Source organism: Lacerta agilis, chromosome 11, assembly GCF_009819535.1.
Source record: "Lacerta agilis isolate rLacAgi1 chromosome 11, rLacAgi1.pri, whole genome shotgun sequence".
NCBI classification, from domain to species: domain Eukaryota; kingdom Metazoa; phylum Chordata; class Lepidosauria; order Squamata; family Lacertidae; genus Lacerta; species Lacerta agilis.
In genome coordinates this window covers 27,397,917-27,423,046 of record NC_046322.1, presented here as the reverse complement: position 1 = coordinate 27,423,046, position 25,130 = coordinate 27,397,917, and the positions used below count along the sequence as shown (strand labels likewise).

The 25,130-nt window shown below is 40.3% G+C and overlaps 1 protein-coding gene and 1 long non-coding RNA gene across 2 annotated transcripts in view; one reads left to right on the top strand and one right to left on the bottom strand.

Moving 5' to 3' along the window:
* Positions 1-4,717, bottom strand: part of TBCA (tubulin folding cofactor A) — a 34,506-nt gene extending 29,789 nt beyond the window's left edge. Inside the window, exon 1 of the mRNA XM_033163889.1 lies at positions 4,535-4,717. Coding sequence (XP_033019780.1) covers positions 4,535-4,710 — 176 coding nt within the window. The 5' untranslated portion in view covers positions 4,711-4,717. The remainder of the gene's footprint in view (positions 1-4,534) is intronic.
* Positions 4,718-4,807: 90 nt separating this feature from the next.
* On the top strand, positions 4,808-25,044 carry LOC117055265. Its single transcript, XR_004427591.1, has 3 exons — positions 4,808-4,978; positions 24,038-24,132; positions 24,940-25,044. It is a non-coding gene; the product is annotated as an uncharacterized LOC117055265 (long non-coding RNA).
* The last annotated feature ends 86 nt before the right edge of the window (positions 25,045-25,130 follow it).

Genomic DNA, 25,130 nt, shown 5'->3' with positions numbered 1-25,130 from the left:
GTCATGGGCTTTGAAGACACTCGAACTCAGGATGAAAGGGAGAAATGTGCTAAGAGGAAGGCATATTTGGTAAACCTTCACCATGATCTACTCCCACCTGGAAACTTATGTCCCCACTGTGAAAGGACATGTGGAGCCAGAATTGGCCTCCACAGTCACTTACGGACTTACTGTTAAGACCATGTTCATGGAAGCCAATCTTACTCAGCTACAAAAGTGATCACCAAAGAAGAAGAAAAATATGTTTTCCTTCCTTGCAAAGTACATAAATCTGAAGGTGAGTGTTGGAAGAATGGCACTCATTCCCATTTCCTCTTTCAGCTCTGTGTTTCTTAAGATTCTGATTGGCAACTCAAGACTCAGGGGGTGGGGGGAAGAGGACAGAATTTGAGAGAAAAGTTTATCATGTGAACACTCACAAATACTCCCCAGGCCAGTAAAGTGGAACCCCTTTCAGTTGCATAATTTTTCATATGTTCCCACCCCACCATCAGATCGCAGATGACTACTGTCCCCACTGACTGAAAAGTAGAAATCACAGATATGGTGCTTTTCAGCACTGTCAAGGTACAAAATAATGAATCCAATGCACCTCAAATCAACCCTCAAATTGAAATATGTGTTGTGTGATTTGTGGTGGTGGTTTTATTGTCACCCTATACAGGGAACTTGAATATTCTGAAGAATGCTTAATAAGATCTAAAGCCCACCTTAAAACAAAAACCAGGAGTAAATGAATTTTCAAAAATCAATACTTTAAACAACACATATTTTAATACCATTCATTTTTATTAGAGATGCAAGAACTATCAGAAGTTCTTAGACTGAACTTGCAAATCCTAGTCAAAACAAAATAAAAAAATCCTTCCAGTAGCACCTTAGAGACCAACTAAGTTTGTTCTTGGTATGAGCTTTCGTGTGCTACTGGAAGGATTTTTATTTATTTATTTATTTATTTTTACTGGCAGACCAACACGGCTACCTACCTGTAATTGCAAATCCTATTTACACTTACTTTGAAGTGAACCACCAGGGGATTTAATTCCAAGTTGTTATGTATAGAACTGCACTTCTCAAAATGTTTCAAAATTCAATCATTGTCTCATCAGACACACAAACTCTTGAGCATTAAAGCAAATTACTTAGCCACTTTTTACCAGTCTAGAAAAAGAATGGTGAACTAATACTAGCTTCTCAAATTAGTTTTGTGAAGGTCATGAAATCTTTTAAAAATACAATTAAAAATACAATTTAATGCAAAGCTATTATTGATGTATTTTATGTTAAAGCAACACATAAGTTTTGAGATGAAAATAAATATTGCATTTATTTCAATTTTGCTGATCTCATCTGGAAATAAAACTGTGGAGGCTGGACCTGGTCACATAGCAGCCAGCTCACTTTATACAGTAGGCCACATTCCAGTCATTGAGAAGTCAGGTTTCTATCAACCCTCCCATCTCCTCATCCAAGCAAGCAAGAAACGATCACAATACAAGGACATATTTCAGCCAAGCAAAAGCACTTAAAGAGAGTAGAGAGCAGGGTGGTAAAGTGTGGGGGGCTACAGAAAACACTAAAGGGATAGAGGACCACAGTCACACACACAGAGACCTAAGCCCAAGATTCTTCGCCCTTATCTTAACGTACTGTATCTTGAATTGAGAGGAGAGTTCAGTGTATGTGCTTCATGAGGAGAAAAACCTCTGGCCCCTGAACTACACAGGAAGGTGAGAAAAAAGAACATATCTTCACTGTCCACATACTCATCCTCCTCCTCCTGTACTACGGTATATAAGGCACTCAGGTTTGGGACCAGCATTAGATCTGACAGTGGACAAAGGTTGGATAGAAAACCAGGATGGTTGGATAGAAAACAATGTCCTAAGCCATATCTTGAAACTTTTACCCCTGTGGGATGAACACGGCACAATATGTTAAATAAACACTTTGCTCAGAGATTAGAAGCCCAGTTTACAACCTGTTGCCATGCTAAATGGAGTATCAAATAAGCATTTTAAAATCAAAATAAAAAACTTTTCTGGATTTGTCCTAAGTTTAATATAATGCTCTGAAGCTCTGGGTTTCTGAAATAAAGGATATATATTATATTCTAATAGGTCTCAATTTCTAGTCTTAAATGAAAGAACATTTGGCAATCTTAACATAATGCTAGCTGCTCTCTTGCAGTCAAAGTTGGTTTTCACAGGTACTTGTGACAGCAGCTTGGCCATTGGATTTTACATAAACAGTTTAATTACATGACTGGGCCTTCAGTCAGTCTTCAGAAAGTTGACCCAAACTGGAAACATAGTCTGAACCAAAGGCAGAGAGATATGCATGAGTTATGAGCTTAATCTGTGTCTCCCACATTTCAGAATTGTGTTTATTAGATTAAAATCTCAAGAACTGACCCATCCACCCAACTGCTAGCATACAAAAAAAGTTGCAGCCAGTGATCTCTGTTCTTTGTCACTGAGATTAGGGTTTCAAAAAACAGTGAATGTGTCAGGATACATAGAATGTTGTGTAGCCTAGTAAGTCTGCAGGCTTCAGCTTGCATGCAAAGTAAAAGAAGCTGATGCAATAGACCTGCAAACCTTACTGTGTCAGAGTGACTCAGCAAGAGTGGGCCGACAGAGGATTGGCTGTTGTACTGTATTAAAGGGGAACCTGTTAAGCAGGGTGTGGTGGTGTAGACTGGAGTCAGAGAGAGTGAGAGTGAATTTGTCCTACTTGTCTGAACTGTCTGTATGTATATAGCTCACATTAAAAGAATACTGCACTAAAGAACCTGTGGGTTTTGCACTTCTCTGCTACAACGCCGTGGAGCAATCCACGACAGAATGTTCATTACTTTTCTATGAAGTTGTGATATTCTGAATGGAAAGACAGGATTTAATACAGTGCCTCTTGTCAAGTTTCCCCAGTATTTGCCTAAACACATGCAATCAATATTAATCTAAACTATTATTAGTCTAGATTGATTAATATTAATACTAATATTAATCTAGACTAATAGCCCTATAATAAATCCTATAATAAATATAACTACCTATCTATGTATCCATCAGGATAGACCCAATTCACACATGCATCACTAAATCATATGTAAATGATACCTTGATGCTACAATGATATAGGACAATGTAAGTAAAAAGTCATTAGAAAAGGAGGAATGTTTGCCACATGATGTAATGATTGTGAGCAAGAATCAGGGGTGGATGGCCAATGTCCCATGTTATAATTATTGCATTCTTAAGCATTCCTTGGAAGCACTCTAGTGTTCTTGCGCAACACTCTTCTTTAACCCAGATTACTCACCTTGAGGTAACTTGTGCCCTTTGATTCATCTATACAACCATTAACCCAATTTAAATCATCCATCTTTAAGAAATATACTGTAGTTTGTTTTGTTTTGTTTTTAAATAAAAGCACTTGGACCATTCTTTCAGTTAAAACCTGCACACTATACTGCTGAGAACATTTGGTATCTAGCCACACTGAGAAGCGCTTTTAAATACTCACATTGTGCTGCTTCTCTTAAGAAATATGCATTTAAGACAGTGCTTCATTTCTAAACTGCCAGGAATCAAAATTGCTTGGAAGCCACAGCACTGACCTAGAGTCCATATCGCCTAATCCTACACACCTGCAGGATTATGTGTATGAGAGGGTGGGGGGAGGAGGGAAGAAACACCTCATATGCTCAGTGCCATTACTGTTTATCCTACGTTGAGAACCTTACTCCTGGGGCTGAGCCTTAAGCTTAAGATCAATACTGAGAAAGAGGGCAGTGGAGAAGAGTGGCCAAAGCCAGGTTTCCCATAAGCATGCGGTTGGCCACTGTGGGAACAGGGTGCTGGACTAGATGGGCCATTGGCCTGATCCAGTGGGACTCTTATGTTATTATGGAGTGGTGCAGGTTCCATCATCTGAAGGCAGCCCTGTTTAGGGAAGTTTTTAATGTTTGATGTTTTATCGTGTTTTTAATATTCTGTTGGGAGCTGCCCAGAGTGGCTGGGGAAACCCAGCCAGATAGGCGGGGTTTTATTTATTTATTTATTTATCATCATCATCATCATCATCATCCCACCCAGCCCACTGGATAGTCACTCCCCGCCTAACCCACCTCATAAGGCTGTTGCGGGGATCAACCTGACCGAGGACGTTGCTCTTCCGGGTTCCTTGGATGAATAATAATAATAATAATAATTTATTTGTACCCCGCCCATCTGGCTGAGCTTCCCCAGCCACTCTGGCCGGCTAATAACAAATTATCACATACGCACACTTTTTCTCTCTCACACACACACCCCTTTACAGCACTGGCCTTGCACTGACGTCCATCAGCGTGAGGCACCTAGGCGCTCCCTCAGGGACGTGCGCCTCCTCCGACACTCACCCCACCTCAGCCGCTCAGCCTTTGGCCAAAGGCAACTGACCACACGGTCCCAGGCACCCCCTCCACAGACCCGGCCCGCTGTGGGACGCGCCAGGTGGCCAAGGCCCAGACCCTCGGGTACTCACTCACCGCTTCACTACGCCCGTTTTAATTTTGATCTGCCGGACGCGAGGGTCTGCCATGGCGTGGGCTTTGTGAGTGGTGGAGGCGGCGGCGGCGGTTGGCAGGGGCGGGAGCAGCACGCCAACCGAAAAGACAACAACGGCTACGCAGCGAGGCCAGCGGATCACGCAAAAAGTACGCATGCGCGAAACGCCGCCTTGCTCGCGACGTAGTAAACTCCGCCCCGTAGTGGACTGTACCATTAAGGAAAGGGGCGGGTGTAGGGGGGAGGGGGGACAGTAAAGGACGGGTTCATAATTTAGGGCGGGAAATACGTGGAGCTGTTTCGCTGCTTCAGCTCTTGTCATGTCCATAGATGAGGAAAGAGGCTATAATCGCTGTTTTTTCCGCCACAAATTTGCTATGGCAGGAGGAGCGTTATTCAACGCGTGCCTGAAAGGCCACCTCACGGTACAAACTCCCCATACAAACGTAGTAGCTCTTTATCTTGTTTTTTGTCTTGTTTTCCGTTATGCTTTGTGATGTTCTGACTTTAATAACCTTGTCGCCGCCCACAGTGAGGGTTCTGACACACCACGTTAAAAAAAAAGTTCATAAGTTTATTGTTTTACCCAAACGCCATGACAAAATTGTAGCAGTAGTATTAATAAAATAATGCAGAACTCTACTTCCATAATATAAGTAGACACTCAGGATTTAAGAGAGAATGCAGCTTCAATTCCAAAAGCGTAAGTTCGTTCATTAGCAGGATCCAAAATGCTTCAGGTGTGCTGTTGTTGCTCAGGGGTATTTTTTCCAAATTCTCAATGCAACATTCATACAAACAGTTACTTCAGTTTAGAAACCCACTGCAAGTTCCTTAAGACTCTAATTCCTGGACAATTCACACTGAAATTGTGAGTCACTAGTAGGCCTCACACAATGCAATCCTTTGTATGTTTACTTGGAAGTAACTTCCACTATGTTCAGTAAAAATAGCTCCCAGGTAATGTGTGTAGGATTGCACCTATGCAGAGCAATCCTGTACAGTACTCTGCTAATGTGGGAGCCAACTTACACTGTTGCACGTTGGCACAAATTAACAGTAGGATTGTACAGTACCTTGAATGAATGAGGCAACAGGTATCCAATCATAAGAAACTCTGTATCTGTAGTGACCTCTGCTTACAAAAGCCACCACTTTATGTTTGAAAATGGTATTTCCAGCTTATACCTTTCCTATGCTCACAGTAGGCTGAGGCCATCTTTAATGGGGAGAAATACAGGATGGCATTCTGATGGCACCAGTGTTGTGTGAAAGCTGGAAAAAGGTGAGCCCCACTTTCACAAGAAACCCCCATCTAGAAGTACCCCCAGAGTCCACCAAATGTCCAGCGAGGTATCAATAAAGCTGATGCCTCAATAAGAAGATAATGTAGAAGATTTATTATTAAAATGCCTGAGAAGGGCTTTAAAGTGAAAATGAACAGACATGTAGGACTCCTGTTTATAGAGGAACTCCTGTTTGAAGAGGAGCAAAACAGGATTACTTGTGTGCCTTGGCTGGGTTCCTCACATGAAAGCAGTTGGCCAGATGTAGTTTAGATTTAAGATTTGAAAGCATTGTGTGTAAAACTTCCCCGTGTTGTTTATATTATGGGGGAGGGAAATCATAAGAACATAAGAGGAGACCTGCTGGATCAGACCAAACCATATCTAGTACAGCAGGGATAACTAACAAGGTGCCCTTCAGATGTCATTGAACTCCAGCTCTCATCAGCCCCAGCCAATATAGCCAATCATGAGGGATGATTGGGGTTACAGTCCAACTACTTCTGGAAGTCACTGGACTGGCTGCCCCTGTAAGTACATCATCATTTTTTCCCAAAGGGACCAACCACATGTCTCTGGGAAGTCCACAAGCAAGACATCATCGTCATCATTATGTCATTTTTCTCACATAGTGACCCGAAGTGACTTGCATTAAAAACAATTAAGAACAAGTATGAAAGCCTAAAAGCACAGCTATACAAATAAAAGGCAGGACTTCAAATCCCACCTCAGTAAAATAGGCCACAATGTTGCCCTTCAAATTAAGGACCAAAGGCCCATGTAAAGAAAAAAGGTTTGGGCCAATGCCTAAAACTAGATAACTATGGTGCCACGTAGGCCTCCATGGGGAAAGCTTCCCATAACCGTAAGGCCACTACTGAAAAGGACATGAGGGCAAGAGTCTTTCACCTTGTTGTTCAGAACCATGCTACTTCTGTTCTTGGAGCATTAATTACTAAAATCCATTGATAACCTTATATTCCCTGAATTTGCTTAATTCCCTGCTTTACAGTATTGTTGTAACAAATGCTTTGAATATTCTAAAACAGGCATGGCCAGACTTCAGGATTATGGGATATACTTTTCTTTCTTTCTTTCTTTCTCTTTCTTTCTTTCTTTCTTTCTCTCTCTCTCTCTCTCTCTCTCTCTCTCTCTCTCTCTCTTACTGGTTCTAACTGGAATCAAGTGCAAAATGGTGGCAGGAAGCTATTTGTTTATTTTTAAAGTACAGTATATCTTGTCTTTCATCCTCCCAAGCAGTTTAACTACTGACCACACTCCATGAAGTGTATACTGGAGTACCTGTATATACAAGTACAAATCTGTAACCTAAGACTGAACTACAAATCAAGGATTCCACTAGCCTAAAATAAGGGGGGTGCATTTTGGTTGTTGCTTTTCTTAAATGATTGGAAGTCAGAAGCCATTGTCAATCTACTGTAAATTATCCAGTGATCTACCAGTAGACTCCAATCTACCTTCTTCTCACCCTTGCTCTGAAGCACTATAAAACTGCTACATATTACTTACCTGCCTATACTGTATAACAATTTGGAACCATCATGATTGTGAAACCTGCACAGCATCACAGGTTTTACCTTCCAGTCTTTTCCATCTATATTGAAATTATGTTCACCTTTTATCTGCCTTTCTTTCACCGCTCAGTCAGAGCTTTCCTTACAGAAACATCTAGGTCAGTAATCATGGAAACATTACACTAACATACTCCTTAATATATTATTTTCTCAGTGCCAACAAGACAAAATGACAGTATAGTCTAGCACTCCTCTACCTTGCCTGAAATCTTCCACTGAATTAAAACCTGCATTCTGAAAACAGTCAAAATAACATTAAAAGAGCCCTGCCTATCTGGTACAGCAGGGGTAGTCAATAAGCACGCACATATAACACTGATTAGCATATAACACTAAACCATCACCATGGTTTAGCTAGCATAATAAGTGAACACAGCCCAGCAGCTTAACTATGATTCATTTACTGCCAACAAACCATGATCCGTAGTCATGGTTTGTTGTTGGCTTATGAACCTTGGTTTGTTTTAAATATAGCTTTGTATTATGTTTGAAGCCAGCAACCTTCCTTTACCATGGTTTGTTTGACCACCCCACTCCAAATGCTCACCAAACATGCAAGTAATGAGTAGCTGGAAAATAAGGTAAACTTTGGAAAAACAACTTGACAGTACAACTTAAATAAACCACAGCTTGGTGTTATGTGTGAACCAAGCCAATGAAAGAGAGAAGATCAAACTACTGAAGACTTCCCTGGCAGTACGAAAGACCAACATAGAATGGCAGCTGTATCCCTTGCTGAAGCATTGGAACAAGTTTTAACCAAGGGTGGGAACTGTAAAAGGAATCTATTCTGACTCAATGAAAGCATGTGAAGAAGTTGTGAAAGTAAGAACTTTCCTGAAATCTCAGCTTACCTCCCATGTGGTTCTTTGTTAAATATAGAGATGAAGAGATACAATTACACAAGGTCACTGGAAGCCTACTATGAACTACTCTTTACTGAATCAAAGTACAGTGTGATAAATTTACAGCTTGCCTCTAAATACAACCTATGGCCACTTGTACTGGATAACAGAAGTTACGATGCAGGTTTCAGGTTCCTGCCCTCCCATGCACTTTAAATGTATTAGTTATGATGGGTTATTGTAGGGTCAGATATGCTATGGTTTATCTGTGAGAATTTAAAAAATAACAACATGGTGTGTTCAGACCTTCAGGGCTATGTACAAGTCATCCGTCAAAGGGAAAATTGAAAGTGAAATAAAGTCACACATCCCTTGTGGCTATTGTTGTTTCTTTGTTTTTTTCCTTTCCCTTTCCCTTCTTGTTCACATGCAGCAGATAAAGTTCTTCCCAAGTCTCCCTTCCTCCTGGGCTCCTCCTTTCCCAAATACCCCTTCTCTCCTGTTTCTCTTTCCCTTCATGCTCTAGTAACTACACCCATATTCCCTGATAGTGCTAGCTTCTCTGCACCTTGCTTGCTTTCTGCCCCTTTGTTCTACTCCCACTATCTACCCTCCTCTCAATCTTTTATCTCCCCTGCTTTTCACTTTCCACCCCAGATCTTGTCCCCTTTGTTGGTATCAGGTTGTTGTTTTTAAGTGTATAGTCATGGAATACTTTAGATATTAATGAATGACACTTACAAATTAATTAGGAATTGTGTATAATATTTATTTTAAGCTTATGTCACTTTGCGGAACAAAACAGAACAAAATATTTATTATCCAACTTCTGCTTTGGTAATTAGAATATTCTAATCATAGGAAAAGACCCTGATGTTGGGAAAGATGGAGGGCACAAGGAGAAGGGGACGACAGAGGATGAGATGGTTGGACAGTGTTCTCGAAGCTACTAACATGAGTTTGGCCAAACTGCGAGAGGCAGTGAAGGATAGGTGTGCCTGGCGTGCTCTGGTCCATGGGGTCACGAAGAGTCGGACACAACTGAACGACTGAACAACAACAACAATCATAGGCAACACAATGATTTGGGAGTTAAGGTTTGCAGGCAATGGGGCAGCCGGATTTTAGCTTTCCTCCAGATGAACATTTCTGTAGGCATTTAGGGGGCAATCGTATTTCAAGATCAACTGGGATAAGCCATTGAGGGTGCAGCATTACAGTGGATCTCCGGCTCAGCTGAGCTCAGCAAGCTTCATGTTTGGCTCAGCCAAAAATATCCCAGCATAACTTGCTTAGGTGGCTGCACTGAATCTGACAAGGCTGATGTAGGTCTTAACAAACGGGTGTAAGGGGGCAGGACCAAAGAAAGGGGACTTAGCCTGGATTCTGAGAGCCAGTGTGGTGTAGTGGTTAAGAGTGGTAGAGTTGTAATCTGGGGAACCGGGTTCATGTCTACGCTCCTCCACATGCAGCTGCTGGGTGACCTTGGGCTAGTCACACTTCTCTGAAGTCTCTCAGCCCCACTCACCTCACAGAGTGTTTGTTGTGGGGGAGGAAAGGAAAGGAGAATGTTAGCCGCTTTGAGACTCCTTCGGGTAGTGAAAAGCGGGATATCAAATCCAAACTCTTCTTCTATGCCCATTCAGCTTTGTCATGTGGCCTGGCACTTGGGCATAGAACACTATTTTAAAGGTTTATTTTTCCTCTTCCAGGCTTAGGCAGAGCAGCAGCCCCACTACTTAATGGGGCTTGGCTCTTGAGTAACTTTACCCTGGCTTGCTTTACACCGGCTTCTTGTGCCTAAGATAGTTCCCCAAGCCTCCATAACTGTCAGGTGCTCCTTTGAACACTTTGTTTGTAACATATTCTTAACCATTTTAATTAATGTTTCTCCCAGTGTGTTTTGGGAATATTGTAGGGAAGCTATTCAAAGGGAAGCTAGTATATATATAGATCAGAAGCCAGTTCAGCTGCAATACTGAATTCAGCTTAATTAACTGAAATATGAGTACTTTACAGTAGCTATAAATGTGTTCTAGGTTGGACAGCTCACATTTTTTGTTTAATGTGCTTGCTAAAAGGCTTCCCCCTCTCCAGCTCCCATTGCCAACAAGACATTGCAAGGAAAATTAGGAAAGGAAGAAATCACATCCAGAAGAAATTTTTATTTTAATGTTTATTCATGGTATACTTTAAATGCCTGTGGCATTTATCAATGCCACAAGCACAAATTATGAGTTATGTATAGCTTTTATTTAAAGCTTATGTGATTTAGACTGGAACCCTATACATATTTTCTCAAAGGGAAGGCTGTGTATACATCGTTTATTCTGGCTCTAGTATAATCCCACCACAGGTGTTTGAATCCATGATGCTAGCCATAATCTTTATTTGTCTTGTAGTTCCTTGAGAAATACTGACTTTTAATGTATTTTCCCTTGAACCAGCTTTTTTCAGATTTGAACATGTAAGCTACATTCACTTCACAGCTTAGCTGAGGTGCGTACATTTGCGACAGCCATTATGCATGCACAGATAACAGTTTCATGAACAGAAGTTCAGGAGGGCTTGAAGGTGCATGGAACCCAAATAGAGGGAGTGTATATCAGATGATATGGCATGAGATGGGAGTATCTGCTATTCAAAGGGAAAAAAGACTTCTGGGTACACATCAGGAACTATTTTGGTCTGCAAACCACAAAGTCTGGTGTATAGCTGATTTCCAGGGAATTCATGTGTCCTTTAGACACTTTCACAGCCTGTCCATGAACAGCTAATGGGAAAACATTTAACAGCTAGTGGGAGAACATTTAAATGACACAACTACAAGGATGGAGCCAATCGTGTGAGTCTTTAATGGAATTGGCAATGCTCCTGGTGTGTGGGTGTGGGTGTGCATGCAAGCACACATGCACGCCACTTCCAAGGAAAAGACCATTGCACTTGACCCCTGCCCGCAAGCTAGATCATATAAGCCTAAACTCAGTCACAAAGGAGTGACAAATAGGCATCTCCCCCATGGTTAGGAGGACATATAAAAGAACATCTAAATTGGCTTCAATCTAAATTTTTATCTGTAGTATCAGGCTGCATGTGTATATTAAGTTATGCCTGTGTTAAAAGACTGGTGATATTTTTGCCCTTTCAATGAGTGTGGGTTTAAAGGATCAACATTATTGTTTCCTACCACGTTTCCAGTTGAGACAAACCCTTAGAAGAGGGTGCAGGGTAGCACGAGAGAATGGGATTTATGCACATCCATTAAGGAGCAAATGCATCCCTTTGTGGATGATTTACAAAGGGGCCCTACTCACAGATGAAGGGAGATCTGATATAACAATTCATTGTTCTGACACACATTGCAATCATGATGTGCAGTTTTTAATGTATCATGTTACATTAAGCTTAGCCCATGGTCTAATACCGTGTAACATAAATTTCTGTAAAGGGAGAAACATAACATGATGCTGTCTTATAAAAGACACACACTATTTTTTCAGTTCACATCCCTTTTCTCCATGAATGCCCAATCTGAAAATCAAGGTGACAGACAAAAGTGGAGTGAATGAGCATCCACAAACCAGCATATTTTTCTTGGGTAGTTTTGCTCATTCTCACCTGTAGTCAATGACTCCAGTCAGTTTTTATGTTGCAATGCATGAGCAAAGTTGATGGACATATTTTTTGGTCACCCCTAGTTAGATTTTATTCAGAGTCAACCAAGAGGAACCTAACAAGGATTAAGACTGTAAAATACACTGGAATTAATCTCAGAAGTGTTTGCTCCACAATGCAGAAATGTATGTTTCTAGAGAAGTTGCATCCTTTTTTGTTTTCAGATTATGCCTTTTGTTCTTATAGCAGATGTTTTACATAGTATTTTAAATCCTTTACAAAGTACAAAAGTTTTAAAGATGTGGCAGAGCTAAAAGTGGCAATTTGACCCCAGAAACACCATTAGAGTGACATTAGAATAAAAATCTGCATGATAATTGGGTAAAGTGAGATGGCAATATGGTTGAAATTTTTTTAAGCCTTCATAAATCCCACCCAAATTACTGCATAATAAAGGAGACAGCCTATTCTATGAATGTTTTAAGTCAGACTACATGAATAGGAGAAGGAAGGCCCTGAGGTCAGACCTTGGGGTGAGCGCTGCTCTATAGGACAGCTGTGTCCTACAACATTGTTTTAGGACAAAAATTGCTTTGCTAAAATGGCTTCTCATTCTGACCTTAGGATGCCTCATCAGAAGCTGCTCAATCTTTCTCCCCTTTAGCTGACAAAAGATTTCTTGCATTGCAGAGGGTTGGACTAGATGACCCTCAAGATCCCTTCCAACTCTACAATTCTCTGGTTTCATGGGGGTGGCAGTGAAGGAGGTAAAGAGTGGCATAGAGAGAGAGAATGGAGTGGCACGCCGCCTGCCACTGGTTATAGATCCACCAACTGCCAGTGTTCAACCTCCAACACTTTACCCCATAAGAATTGTGGCCTTCAACAGGTAAAATAGATCCCTCAAGAGAGTAAACACGGAACCAACAAATCCATGGTTATAAAGCCAAAGTGCAGGTGGAAGTGAGGGGTTCACGCTGGCCACCCAGCTTCACTAACCTGCCAGCAGATACATTTATATTTTCTCTAAACTCCTTATGAAGTGTCTTTATCTATCCTGATCCCTCCATGGATTCCATCCAATCTCCTGTCCTAGAAGTGGCACGCATCAGAACTGGTGTGCCACTGGTGTGCTTTATCTGTATTAGTTTACAGCTACTCACTTTTTCTGAGGGTTCAGTTTGGCATGCACAGGTGGAAAAAGCACACCAACTATGACTATGGCCTAATTATACTGATTGTAAACCAGTTTGGGCAAATTGAAGGCAGTGGAACCAGGGGCGTAGCAAGGTAAATTGGTACCCGGGGGCAAAAACATTTTTGTCACACACCCCCTCAGAGGCATAGGAAGGTCAGGTGGTATACCCGGTGTGGAAAATTTCTTGTCACCACCCCCTCCATTGATTCCCCCCCCTGCAAAAATGGTTTTACATTATTTCATGTTTTCTTACAAAGGAATAACAAGTAATAACAACAACAACAACAACAATAATAATAATAATAATAATAATAATAATAATAATAATAATAATAATAATAATAATAATAATAACAACAACAACAACTTTTATTTATATCCCGCCCTCCACGGCCGAAGTCGGGCTCAGGGCTAACATCAGATACATAACATTGGTATAAAAATCAAACAATAATTAAATTACCTACTAAAAAATATCAAAATGAAATTAAAGTCTAATTAGATGGCTTTCCTTAGGGTTGGGAACAGTAAGTGCTCCACTGAACTGAAATTTCAGCCATCACTGTCGCGGGCCCTTCGCCCTATACAGCCCACCCCCGGACGTTTTACGGTCTATGAGTGCTGCACCAACGACAAACAGTTCCCAGCAGCAGCCCTTCAGACTACTAGCTGGATCCTGCTTACTTCATTCACCACAGACGAGGATATTGTGAACTAAAAAGATGTTTATTGCGTACAAAGCTTGTGGTTGCTGATAAAATAACGGTTGTTCAATAAGCTTATAACAGTTGTCCTATACCGGCCTAATACCTCTAAAATGTTACCGGCCTAATACCTCTAAATGTTAACTAAATAGCAATAACAATGCGTTTCACAATCTCTTTATCCTCTCTGCTAACATCCACCTAAGACTCTAAACTCCCAGCTCTATCTCTTGACTCACACTTCAACTCCCCGCACTTAACTTAACTCTATCTCCTCCTGCCCATACTTCAACTGCCTTACTGCCCACTGGGAGGGGTGTTTTATACCCAGGCTAAGCCCGCCCCTGAGGGTTCTAACTGTCAGAACATTTAACCCCTACCTGGCATGAGGCTAGTTCTCCACATACCTCCCTCCTTTTTAGGTTTGTATCAGAGGAGTTACTAGCCAAAGTATCCCTCTGATACAAACAACATTTTTAAACATCACTATAGACATTACATAAACAAACATTTTATAACTCTTACCTATATTACCTAACTATGGCATAATATTACATCTTCAGTAAAAGTACATATAGTTGTGAACATTATATACAATAGTTCATGCAGCATTAGGTCTTTATTGCAAGAAAACCCGTAACTGTCCATTTTAACCTTTGCCTTTGGGTCTTCATTATAAGGCATCTGCGATGATGTTTAGGATCCTTTCACGCTCCTTATCGTCCTTAACCGTCGCAAGAAGTATCTTTCTCTGGGCACCAGTCTTTTCTCTGCCATACGTGATGGGTTGTAAGCTGTCTTCCTCGGCCAGATGCCACAGTCCCATGCCGATCCCTGCACTCGAGGCGTCTGTAACGATTGTGGATCCCAAGCTGGGTAGAGTCTTTGTTTCTCAGGGTCAAAAGCTCTCTTAGTTCAACCTCTCCCTCCTTCAGGATCTCTGTTAAATGTTTAAGCTCGCAGACTTGTACACACATCTCCAGGTCATCATAAGCTGCATAAACACTGGTTGTCTGGCTTTTAAATGCATTGGGAACTATTTGCAGAAGTTTGTGGATATCTTCTGTTTTAGTCAGCTTGCTGAAGCTTTCTAGACAAGCATGATCTCTTAATGAAAGTAGGCTAACAAGCTCTGATTGCTTATTGCTCCTAGCAATCTCCCTTGTTGTCAGTTCATCTTTGGTCTGTAGTGATTTATTAGTTCCCACTTCGAGCAATTTTAAGATTACTTTTGTATGCCTTTGACGTGGTAGCCCTGTTAATGCTGTGTAACTACATTCATTTTGGACATTTATTTGTGTTGCATGAGCAGCAGGGTACCCATCTTCCCACCACACAATCTCTAGTGTAGGGAACACTTTCACTTTCATAGAAAGTCGATAGGCCCCCATGCCAGCTATAACTTCCAGTACGTCTTTCTTTCTATCTTTCCAACTGATGAATGGTTTATCGTAACTATGACTAGTTGTTCTAACTGATCTCACAGATAGGTCACTGGTCATATTGCAGGTAGACACTCCTTTACCAATATCACAGGCTTTTTCAACAACGTGACTACTGTAGTCTAGATTGGGTTCATGGTTTAGTGACTGGGTTGGGTTTATCATATTCTTATGCATGACCCGCCTCCCTTCACCATGCTGAATTATATTGTTTATATCATTCATTTTTGAAATGATCTTACAAGGACCTTCCCATGTCAGTTGTAACTGGTCACTGTTTACTGGTCTGATTAATAAAATATCTTGTCCTTGTAATTGGCAAGTATGGCACGTTCGACAAAATAACTTTATTTGCTTGCCCATCCCAGGCCAAAAGAAATTTTGGGACACCCTTTGTTTGGTTCTGGTGATTCCCAAGTGACCTCCAAAGATACTGCCATGTGCATGTTGTATTATCTTGGTTCTGAATTCAGTAGGTACTATCAGTTGCCTGTGGATCTCATTACCCCCTCTATTAGGCTTTAAAAGAATCTCCCTGTATAGCAACCCATTGTTGACTATAAACCGCTCCGGGCTTTCAGGGGTTAATACTGTATTCACGGCTGTGGCTTGAAAATATTTCTGTAAATCTGTATCTAGTTTCTGCTTGGCTGCAAAACTAGCTGCTTGACTATTTGTAACTGGCATTATACTTGTATCTTGTGTCAGTTCAGCAATTGTATCAGGCCTTTCCTCCTGAGGTAACTGTCGCAGTTTTTGTGCCCTAGTTATTACAAATGCACTCTGTACATGGTCAAGCAGATCCCACCCGATTAACATTGGAGCTGGGATTTCCGGTGAAACTGCTACTTGCCATTTTCCAGACCATTGTTTATATGTCAGATTAACTAATGCGACTGGCAAGATTTCTGGCTGTTTTGATATTCCTTTTAAACTGATTGTTTTGCCTTTAATAAAGTCTTCTGGCTTTAACAAATCAGGATGTACAATACTAATCTGAGACCCTGTGTCTTTTAAGCCTTTATATTGTTTACCATTCACCCAAATTTCTTCTCCTGTTTTGTGTAATAGCATGTCATCTTGTTGAATTATATAGCACCTCACAACTTGGGCCTCTGGTAACTCATCAGCCTCTGACTGGGCCTCGGTTGCCGTGGCAACCATGTTGGCAGTTGGCTCTGTCTCCACAGTTTGGACACAATATGTCTGCTTCTGAGGAATAGTATTTGCACTCCTAGTTCTGAGTTCAGTTCTACAGTCCAGTTGTCTATGGCCTTTTTTCCCACATTGCCAACAGATTAATTCAGGCCTTTTACCCTCACTATATTTATTTACTTTTCCCTCAGTCCCCCCCGTTGTCATAGGCGTGTTATGGGGAACATTTGCATTGGCGGGAAAAATTTTCTTGGCAGTTTCTGTGGTAAACTTTGTGGGCTGTTGCGTTCTCTTAAACTTATTTGTTTCCCACTGTTTGTCCTTATATTTTGGGGCATCATAAGCGTGTTCTCGGATTTCATTTATTTCATCTGCCAGGTTAGCAGCTTCCAGGATGGTTTTAGGGCGTCTTTCTTTAATTAAATACTTCAAATGACTATTAATCGTGTCATAAAATTGTTCCAATGCGATCACCTCTTTTATTTTCGCCACAGAATCAGCACCCTCCTGTTCTAGCCACTTGTTTAAATAATTTGTAGTTTTAGCTCCTAGTTGAGCAAATGTTTCCTCACGCACTTTTTTTATTGTTCTAAACTTTTGTCTCAGTTGTTCTGCAGTAATTCCGAATCTGACATAAACCAACTGTTTAAATGCTTCAAAATCTTTAGATTGATCAGATGGCATTTGAGAATAAATCTCTGTTAATGTTCCACTAATACGCGCTCTCAGTATTTGCATTTTCTCCTCATCTTTTACTTCAAAATCTTCGCAAGCCCTCTCAAAAGAAATGATAAACGCTTCAGGATCGTCTTTATCTTTGAAGTCAGGGAATCTTTTTAAATCCACCCTGCTAGGATTTTGTGTGGAACTATTGTTGTTGTTTCTATTATCTACAGCTGATAATTCAAGTCTTTTCATTTCTAATAAATATTCTCTTTCCTCCCGTTCTCTTTCTCTCTCAATATTTAAGGTCATTTCTTTCTCTTTCAGTGCTATTGCCTCTCTTTCAATATTTAAGGTCATTTCTTTCTCTTTCAGTTCTCTCTCTTTTGCTTCAGCTTGTAACTTTAAGGTCATTTCTTTCTCTTTCAGGGCCATTGCCTCTCTTTCTCTCTCTCTCTCAATATTTAATTCTCTCTCTTTTACCTCAGCTTGTAACTTTAATTCTCTCTCTTTTGCTTCAGCTTGTAATTTCGCTAGCTCGAATTTTAAATTATATTCTTTCTCAAGTTTCCATTTTTCAAATTCCTCTGAGGCTTTAAAACTAGTCCCCTCAGCAGGATTTTTGTTAACTGTTTCAGTACTGGTTTCCTCAATCTGGGAAACCCCATTTTCTTCTTCAGAGCTTTCTACTTGTGAGTCCCTAAGAGCTGTTTTCGTCTTCCTAGGTGGCATTTTCTATTTATTTGGTGGTATTATTTCTGTACTTAAATCAAGGATGTTTCAGTTAAACTATTTCTCCAGGCTTAGTTTCCACAGTTTAGGTCCAAAGTCACGCCTAAAGTTACCTCAGTGCACTTTGTCCAGCGTACTTTTCCGACCTCTCACTATAAACCTTTCTGCCTGAAATAGTTTCAAACGCAAAGTATCTTTGTAACTCTCTCACAATCTCACAGTCTTAGGCGCTATCACACCACACCCTAGGGCCAGGTAATTCCTCTCTGAATTCCCCTTCTCCCTTTCCAGGTGTATGCGATCCCCTTCCTGACTAGATTGTAGAGTCTCACTGAAGTTTGCTTAAATCCTCTTTAAGCCTCACACTTCACACAATGCGTCACCCTTAAATCTTTCTTGTACCTTGGCACTTCTTGCCAACACTTTAGATCTTTGATCTCAACGTGACCACCACTTTATGACTATCTTTCGTCCCGACGCTGCCACCACTTTAATGTCGCGGGCCCTTCGCCCTATACAGCCCACCCCCGGACGTTTTACGGTCTATGAGTGCTGCACCAACGACAAACAGTTCCCAGCAGCAGCCCTTCAGACTACTAGCTGGATCCTGCTTACTTCATTCACCACAGACGAGGATATTGTGAACTAAAAAGATGTTTATTGCGTACAAAGCTTGTGGTTGCTGATAAAATAACGGTTGTTCAATAAGCTTATAACAGTTGTCCTATACCGGCCTAATACCTCTAAAATGTTACCGGCCTAATACCTCTAAATGTTAACTAAATAGCAATAACAATGCGTTTCACAATCTCTTTATCCTCTCTGCTAACATCCACCTAAGACTCTAAACTCCCAGCTCTATCTCTTGACTCACACTTCAACTCCCCGCACTTAACTTAACTCTATCTCCTCCTGCCCATACTTCAACTGCCTTACTGCCCACTGGGAGGGGTGTTTTATACCCAGGCTAAGCCCGCCCCTGAGGGTTCTAACTGTCAGAACATTTAACCCCTACCTGGCATGAGGCTAGTTCTCCACAATCACGACATAGGAAAACAGCCAAGTAAACAGCTATTTTGGTGGAGGAGGGTCAAAATATTAACCGATATGCATGAAATTTCATATATAGCTATATAATCCCTAGTATAGCAAGACCAGACCTTTGGAGCAGGCATTTTAAAAAAAAAAATGAACCTCCCTAGTAGGGCAGTAATTGTTCCTTGATAATTTGTCACCCTCTCCATTATGGAACCTGGTACAGACCACCCCCTATGCCCCCCCTTGCTATGCCCCTGAGTGGAACTAGCGCCTAAATCCTAAAGACTCATGTCTTCATATACTGGTCAGTAATATGATTATATGATCTTCATGCTGCTAACATAACAATTTTTGTGATGATCCCTGGCATGGCTATTTGTATCCTTATAAACTCATTTGCTGATACAACTCATAGAATCAACATACAGTGGCACCTTGGTTCCAGAACAGCTTAATTGTCAAACAAATCAGCTCCCAGCATCATCATCCATTAAAATGATTTAAAATTATTCAGGAAAATCAATTCACATGTGCAGACCCTAAATAAATAAAGACACCTGGCAGTATCCAGTTAACATGACCCATCAAAACAATGATTTACAGAACTTAACCCTTTCCTCCCCCTGTGCACCCCCTAAAACCTATATTAGGGGTTCCCCCAATCCTCTGGAGTGGATTTGAGGAAGGCAAATGGGCCATAACAGGGTAGGAGTGGGGGGAAACTTATATTGTATAAGCAAGTAGCAAAGCATGCTTTGTGTTTGTTTGGCGTTTTCCTTTTTAGTGTGGCGTGTTAGGCAGGAAAATTTGCAATGGGAAAATCTGCTTTTTTCAACAACAAAAAAGCCCATAGAGTTCACCCAACCTTTTGAAAATATTTTGATTCAGTAAGCTCCTACTAGACATTTCCCCATCTTGATGGAAAATTGTATAATAATTATGTGATAATATTTTTATAATGGTTCTTTGTTATTTTTGGTTCTGTAAACCATTTCTCAAATTCAGCCAGCGCACCCCTTAGGGTTCCGGTTCCACTGTTTACAAAATGCTTTAAGTGCAAAGACTGAGGATTATCATGATTCATTCCATGCTTGATGTCATATTGGCTCACACAATAGCTGCCTATGATTATATCTATAAATCTCACCATACCATATTTCATCCATAGAGAGGTCTTATTTGCAATGCTAAACCTGTCATTAAAGATGAATGAAGTCAGTGGTCATATGGATAGACACTTTCAGACTTGACAAAATAAAAGGGTTTGTATACACTATATTTTTTTGCTCTCCAGTGACTCCCAGTCTATAACAATGGTAAATCTTAATATAAAAGAAACCAAGGACTGTGCCCATTAAAGTTCAATCTCATTGCATAAGAGAGCATAGCCTTCTTTCGCCTTTGATTCATGCAAAATAGCTAAAGCTAATTTAAGCTTTTCTCCTTTCCATATACAATACCAGGTACATTAAAAAAAAAAAAGAACACCCGCTAATTTATTCAGATATATATAGAAATTGAAATAAGGATGTGTTTCAAAACAAATAAGAATCTAGGAAGAATAGGTGCAACTATTACAAATGAGAGCGCTATTAGGCACATTTCCTGCTTGTGGGTTTTCCAAAAGTATTTGGTTGGCCACTATAAGAACATAATGCTGAACTACACAGGCCTTTGGATTGAACCAGAAGGATTCTTCTTATGTTCATCTGTTTATCTCTTCTTTAATCTCATGCTGCTGCTGAGTATAACATCCTTTAATGAATATCCTGTGTAGATCAAGTCAAATTACATTGTCTCTTTACATCATATTAAGATCTAGTAACTCAGTTTTGGATTTACCATTTTAGTACCCAGTACTATATAAGTCAGTGCAATATAACACTTCAGGTCATGATTCTTCAGGACTTGACAAGAATCACATAATCTTATCTTGCAGATATAGAAGCCACTGACAGTGCTCAATGGGAAACTGGAAGCAACATCAATATATCTTTTGAAGGTTGACCATTCAATTCACCGTAGCGTGCAGATGGGCTTTTAACATGTTCATTTTAAAGTCATTTTGGCTCTGGTGTGTTACTGTAGTAGGGAATGTTCCATATTCTACATTCTGAAGTTGACAACAAATAAAATATTAAAAGAACATTTCCTTATAATATGATATTAAGAACTGCACACATTTTATATGTATAGATGTAAGCTATTTCATAAGCAAAGCGGTTACCTCTCTTGAATATATATTTAACAGGCAGAAGCTAATAAATGAATGTGAGGTGGTTAATCAACTTAAAATATTTTCTCATCTTTCAGTCCTTTTTTTAAGGTAGAGGATGCAAACCCTCAAACATTGGTTTATAACCTCCATTCTTCCCAATACAAACGAACACAAACAAGTACTTCACACTCAAATGAATGGAGGATGCACAGCAAGCAGCACTTAATGAATTGCACTTGTATTTTTTCTTGTGGCTATTTAAAAATAATTAACTACCTAAATGCCATGTTTGCCTTTGACAACTTGACCCTTGGCCATTAAATAATAAAGCAACCATTATCTTCATTTTTATTCTAATTTTCTCTGCAGATAACCTGATTGGTGTGGTATTGAACAAAGCAGTCTTGAAAGCATAAGGGCATCAGTAGCCATCTGTGTGGGTTTGACTGATCACATGCTTGAATGCAAAGTTTAAATACTGGCAAAATGATTCCTCCCTTTTTGGCTACATGAAATCTGTGCAAAAGACTGTCTACCCAGGCTGATATTTTCTAGCAAAGAAACAACTTCTGCCAGTGCTTAGAAGACAAGAACATGTTGCCAATTTCATACATACAGGGAATGCAGTCCAGTTTCTGTATGAACTACTCAAGTTAATGCTGCTCTAGTGTCATGTGATGCCCAGAAAACAATGAATTAATAAAATTGATAAGAAATAATATAGTCTGTATCTACTTAAGCAGACCCACTGAAATCAATGGGCATGGTAACATAGGGCTATTAATGTCAATGGGTCTAACTCTGAGTAGAATTTTGTTGGATACCTCACTAGAAATCTGCAGCCAAAGAGATGGCAGTTTACTTTGAATCAATGTATGAAACAGACCTCTCCTCTCCTTCATATAGCTCCACCCATTCTGACAGGCTATTAAGGTTTTGTTTTCTAAAAGCCCTCTTGGCCGGTCCCCCAACCCTCAGATTCCCAAGCATCCACTAGAGATGGGGGAGAAATTCAATTCTACTTGCATTTAAAGGAAAACTGAGCAAACCCACATTTTCTGGAACAATATGCAAAATGATACACAATTATCCTTTGAAATTTGCACTTATCAAAATTTTGCAATGCAATTCTCCAGCCATGCAATATGTTCAAAAATGCACAGCTCTACCTCCTCTCCTTTGCATAGGAGCCCTGTATTAGTGATATAAAAGTTACCAGCATGGGATGAAGACTTGCTGTAAATCCAGTGTTAGGACTTCCTGTACAGTACCGGCATTACAAACTAGACTTGGCTGCTTGTTCTTCTTGTTTTATGACATTAAAATACTTACAGCAGTCCAAATTAAGAGTGATTACATATGTGATCCAAACATATCCATCCCTGAGTGGACAGGAATTGAAACTTGGGATAGCACCCTAAAAAAATCACAATGCAGGGTGTTCAAGTGTGTAAGTGTTGCTTCTGACATACCCAATTGCAAAGAAATGGTTTTTAAAAAATGTGTATGCAGAATTAGGATGGCCTCAATGATGCAGAGTTTTTAAAAGGTGGCTCTTTTTTACTTTGGCTTTTGACAGTCTGAACAATTTTCTCTTTCAGCATGTTCCCTTTTTCTCGTCATCAGGATGACTAAAGGGCTAAAGTTTTAGTGGAAGAGTGCATGAATAAGAATGAGAAGTATACATGGCACTTCAAAAACTACTTCCTAAGATGCTTTTCTAAGGCTAGAAGGCTGACCTTTAGCCATCAAAGACTTCTAAAAGGACTAAAGTAAACATTTAATGGAAGTGGAGCAATAATGGGGCATCATTCCAATAAGTACGCTGTGCTCCTCTACAGCTAGTTTTACAGTAATGCTGTTACTTAAGTATTTATAGGTTTCTCAAACAGCTAAGAAGAGGGAAAAGGTGCATTTAAGGGAACTGGCTAGTCAGCAACAGAAAATATATTATAGATTACAATAAAACACAATGAAGCACAGAGATGTTTCCCCCCTGTGGCATATTCTCCATACACATTCCTCTTTGCTGTTAAAAGCCATGACCCAGAGAGCTGTGAGTGAGGGGAAAATAACCTCAGAATCACAGAATTGTAGAGTTGGAAGGGACCCTGAGGATTATCTAGTCCACCCCCTGCAATGCAAGAATATGCAGCTGCCCCATATGGGGATCGCACCTGCAACCTTGGTGTTATCAGCATCACGCTGTAACCAAATACCACTACAAGGTGTAGTAATGGCCACTAGGTTAGATGGCTTTTTTAAAAGCTACACAGGTGTATGGAGAGTAAGTCTGTCCACAGCTATTAGCAACTAGCTGGCCTGGCCACGCGTTGCTGTGGCTGTGTGTGAAATTAGGAAGAAAGGTTTGGCAAGAGTGTTGAGGTTCGGCCTGTAGGAGAAGGAGGAGTTGGTGGGGGCGACGGCAGAGTTTGGCGGGGGAAGCTTTTGTAGCTGCAGTACCAGTATAGCCGTCACCAGAGGGTGATGTTTCGTTACCTCTCCTGTTGGTTCTTTTCCCAGCATGCCCGGCAGGGTCTGCTGGCTGAGTTTTGAGGTCCAAAAAAGGGTTTTTTACCTTGCGTAGGTGTGACATTTGTATACCCCATGTAGCTAGGAACACCCCCATAGTGGCATGTGGCGTTGTGTCCAAATTTTCGGTGAAAAGTGGAAACCAACGGACATGGACAGTTTACATACACACACACACACACACACACACACACACAAAACCAGCTACATGTGCCTCTAAGTGCAGAGGCAGTATATCTCTGAAAACAAAATGCTGGAGTAGTAAATATTTGAAGTGCAGGAACTCATCACAATGGCACCTACAGCCACACCCCATAAACATACATAATATATAATATACACACATACAGTAAGCCTTCGACTTGCATGTATTTAACTTGTGGATTCAGTTTTACGTGCTAGGTGTGTATAGTTTTTTCTTGTTTCCTTATGAAGCCAAACTCTATTACGTTATTTTTCAGCCTTTGTATCTCTTCATCTGGATTCTATATATTGCCTCCTGGATTCATCTCTCAACTCTCCTCTGAGCTCTTCCTCTGGTCCTCTACTTGGATAGGTAGCTATAATCTTTTTGCTCCTTTTTCTTTACTTAACCTTTAGAATAAATTGCTGGTTGAAATTCTAGGTGGTAAATCAAAGTACAGTAGACTTAAATAACAGTTAAGATTGCTGCTAGTTTTACATACCATAATAATTGTTTGTAATAGTCATTTATCTGATATTTCACAATTTTTTTAGAGTTACCATAAGTTAAAAGCTAAATTGTAGTTCATCTCAATATTAAGCAATATGATCTTTGCATAGAACAGCTAATAGCTATTCCATCTCGTGCCTTAATATTGCATATTCATATTCTGCTTTGTCGTGTAATCAGTATATTTTATATTTGCCTGCATGTAGTGTTCCTTATACTTTTCCTTCTCAAATGTTCATTTATGTATAATGTACTTTTAATTTTCCTTTAACATTATTTGTGGATTATAGTTGCTCCTTTCATAACTGAAGTGCATTCACTGCTTTTGTGCTACTGCATTTAAAATACATTTTTCAAAGTGATTTCAGCTATTTGTCATCTCTGGTCACAACCTTCTTGCCCTCTGGAGCAAATTAAGGACCTCATTTTCATGCGCAACTCCTGGGAGGGGGATACGCCAGGCCAATATTGCCTTACTGCCCTTTGGTGGGTTTTTGGGAGTGACTTGACCAGCTACTGTGGGAAGCAGAATAGACCTTTGGTCCAATCTAGCAGGACTTTTCTTATGTTATAAATGCATCTGCACAAATATTAGCACGAGAAAGCCATGTCAGTTTGCCACATTAGGAATAATGAAAAAATGTGAAAGGCACCAAAACTTACTTTCAGGAGGAAGGCCAGCTAGGGCCTCTGACATTAGGAAGAAGTGTATATTTGAAGAACACTAGAACTCTCTACTCAAGCTATGGATATTTCTGCCATCTGTTAAGATAAACAAAGTAGTCTTCCTAACCAACATTTGTGGACTCTCTTTTAGATCCTCTCCACCTTTAGTGTTATCTGATGCTTTTCCTCCTGCC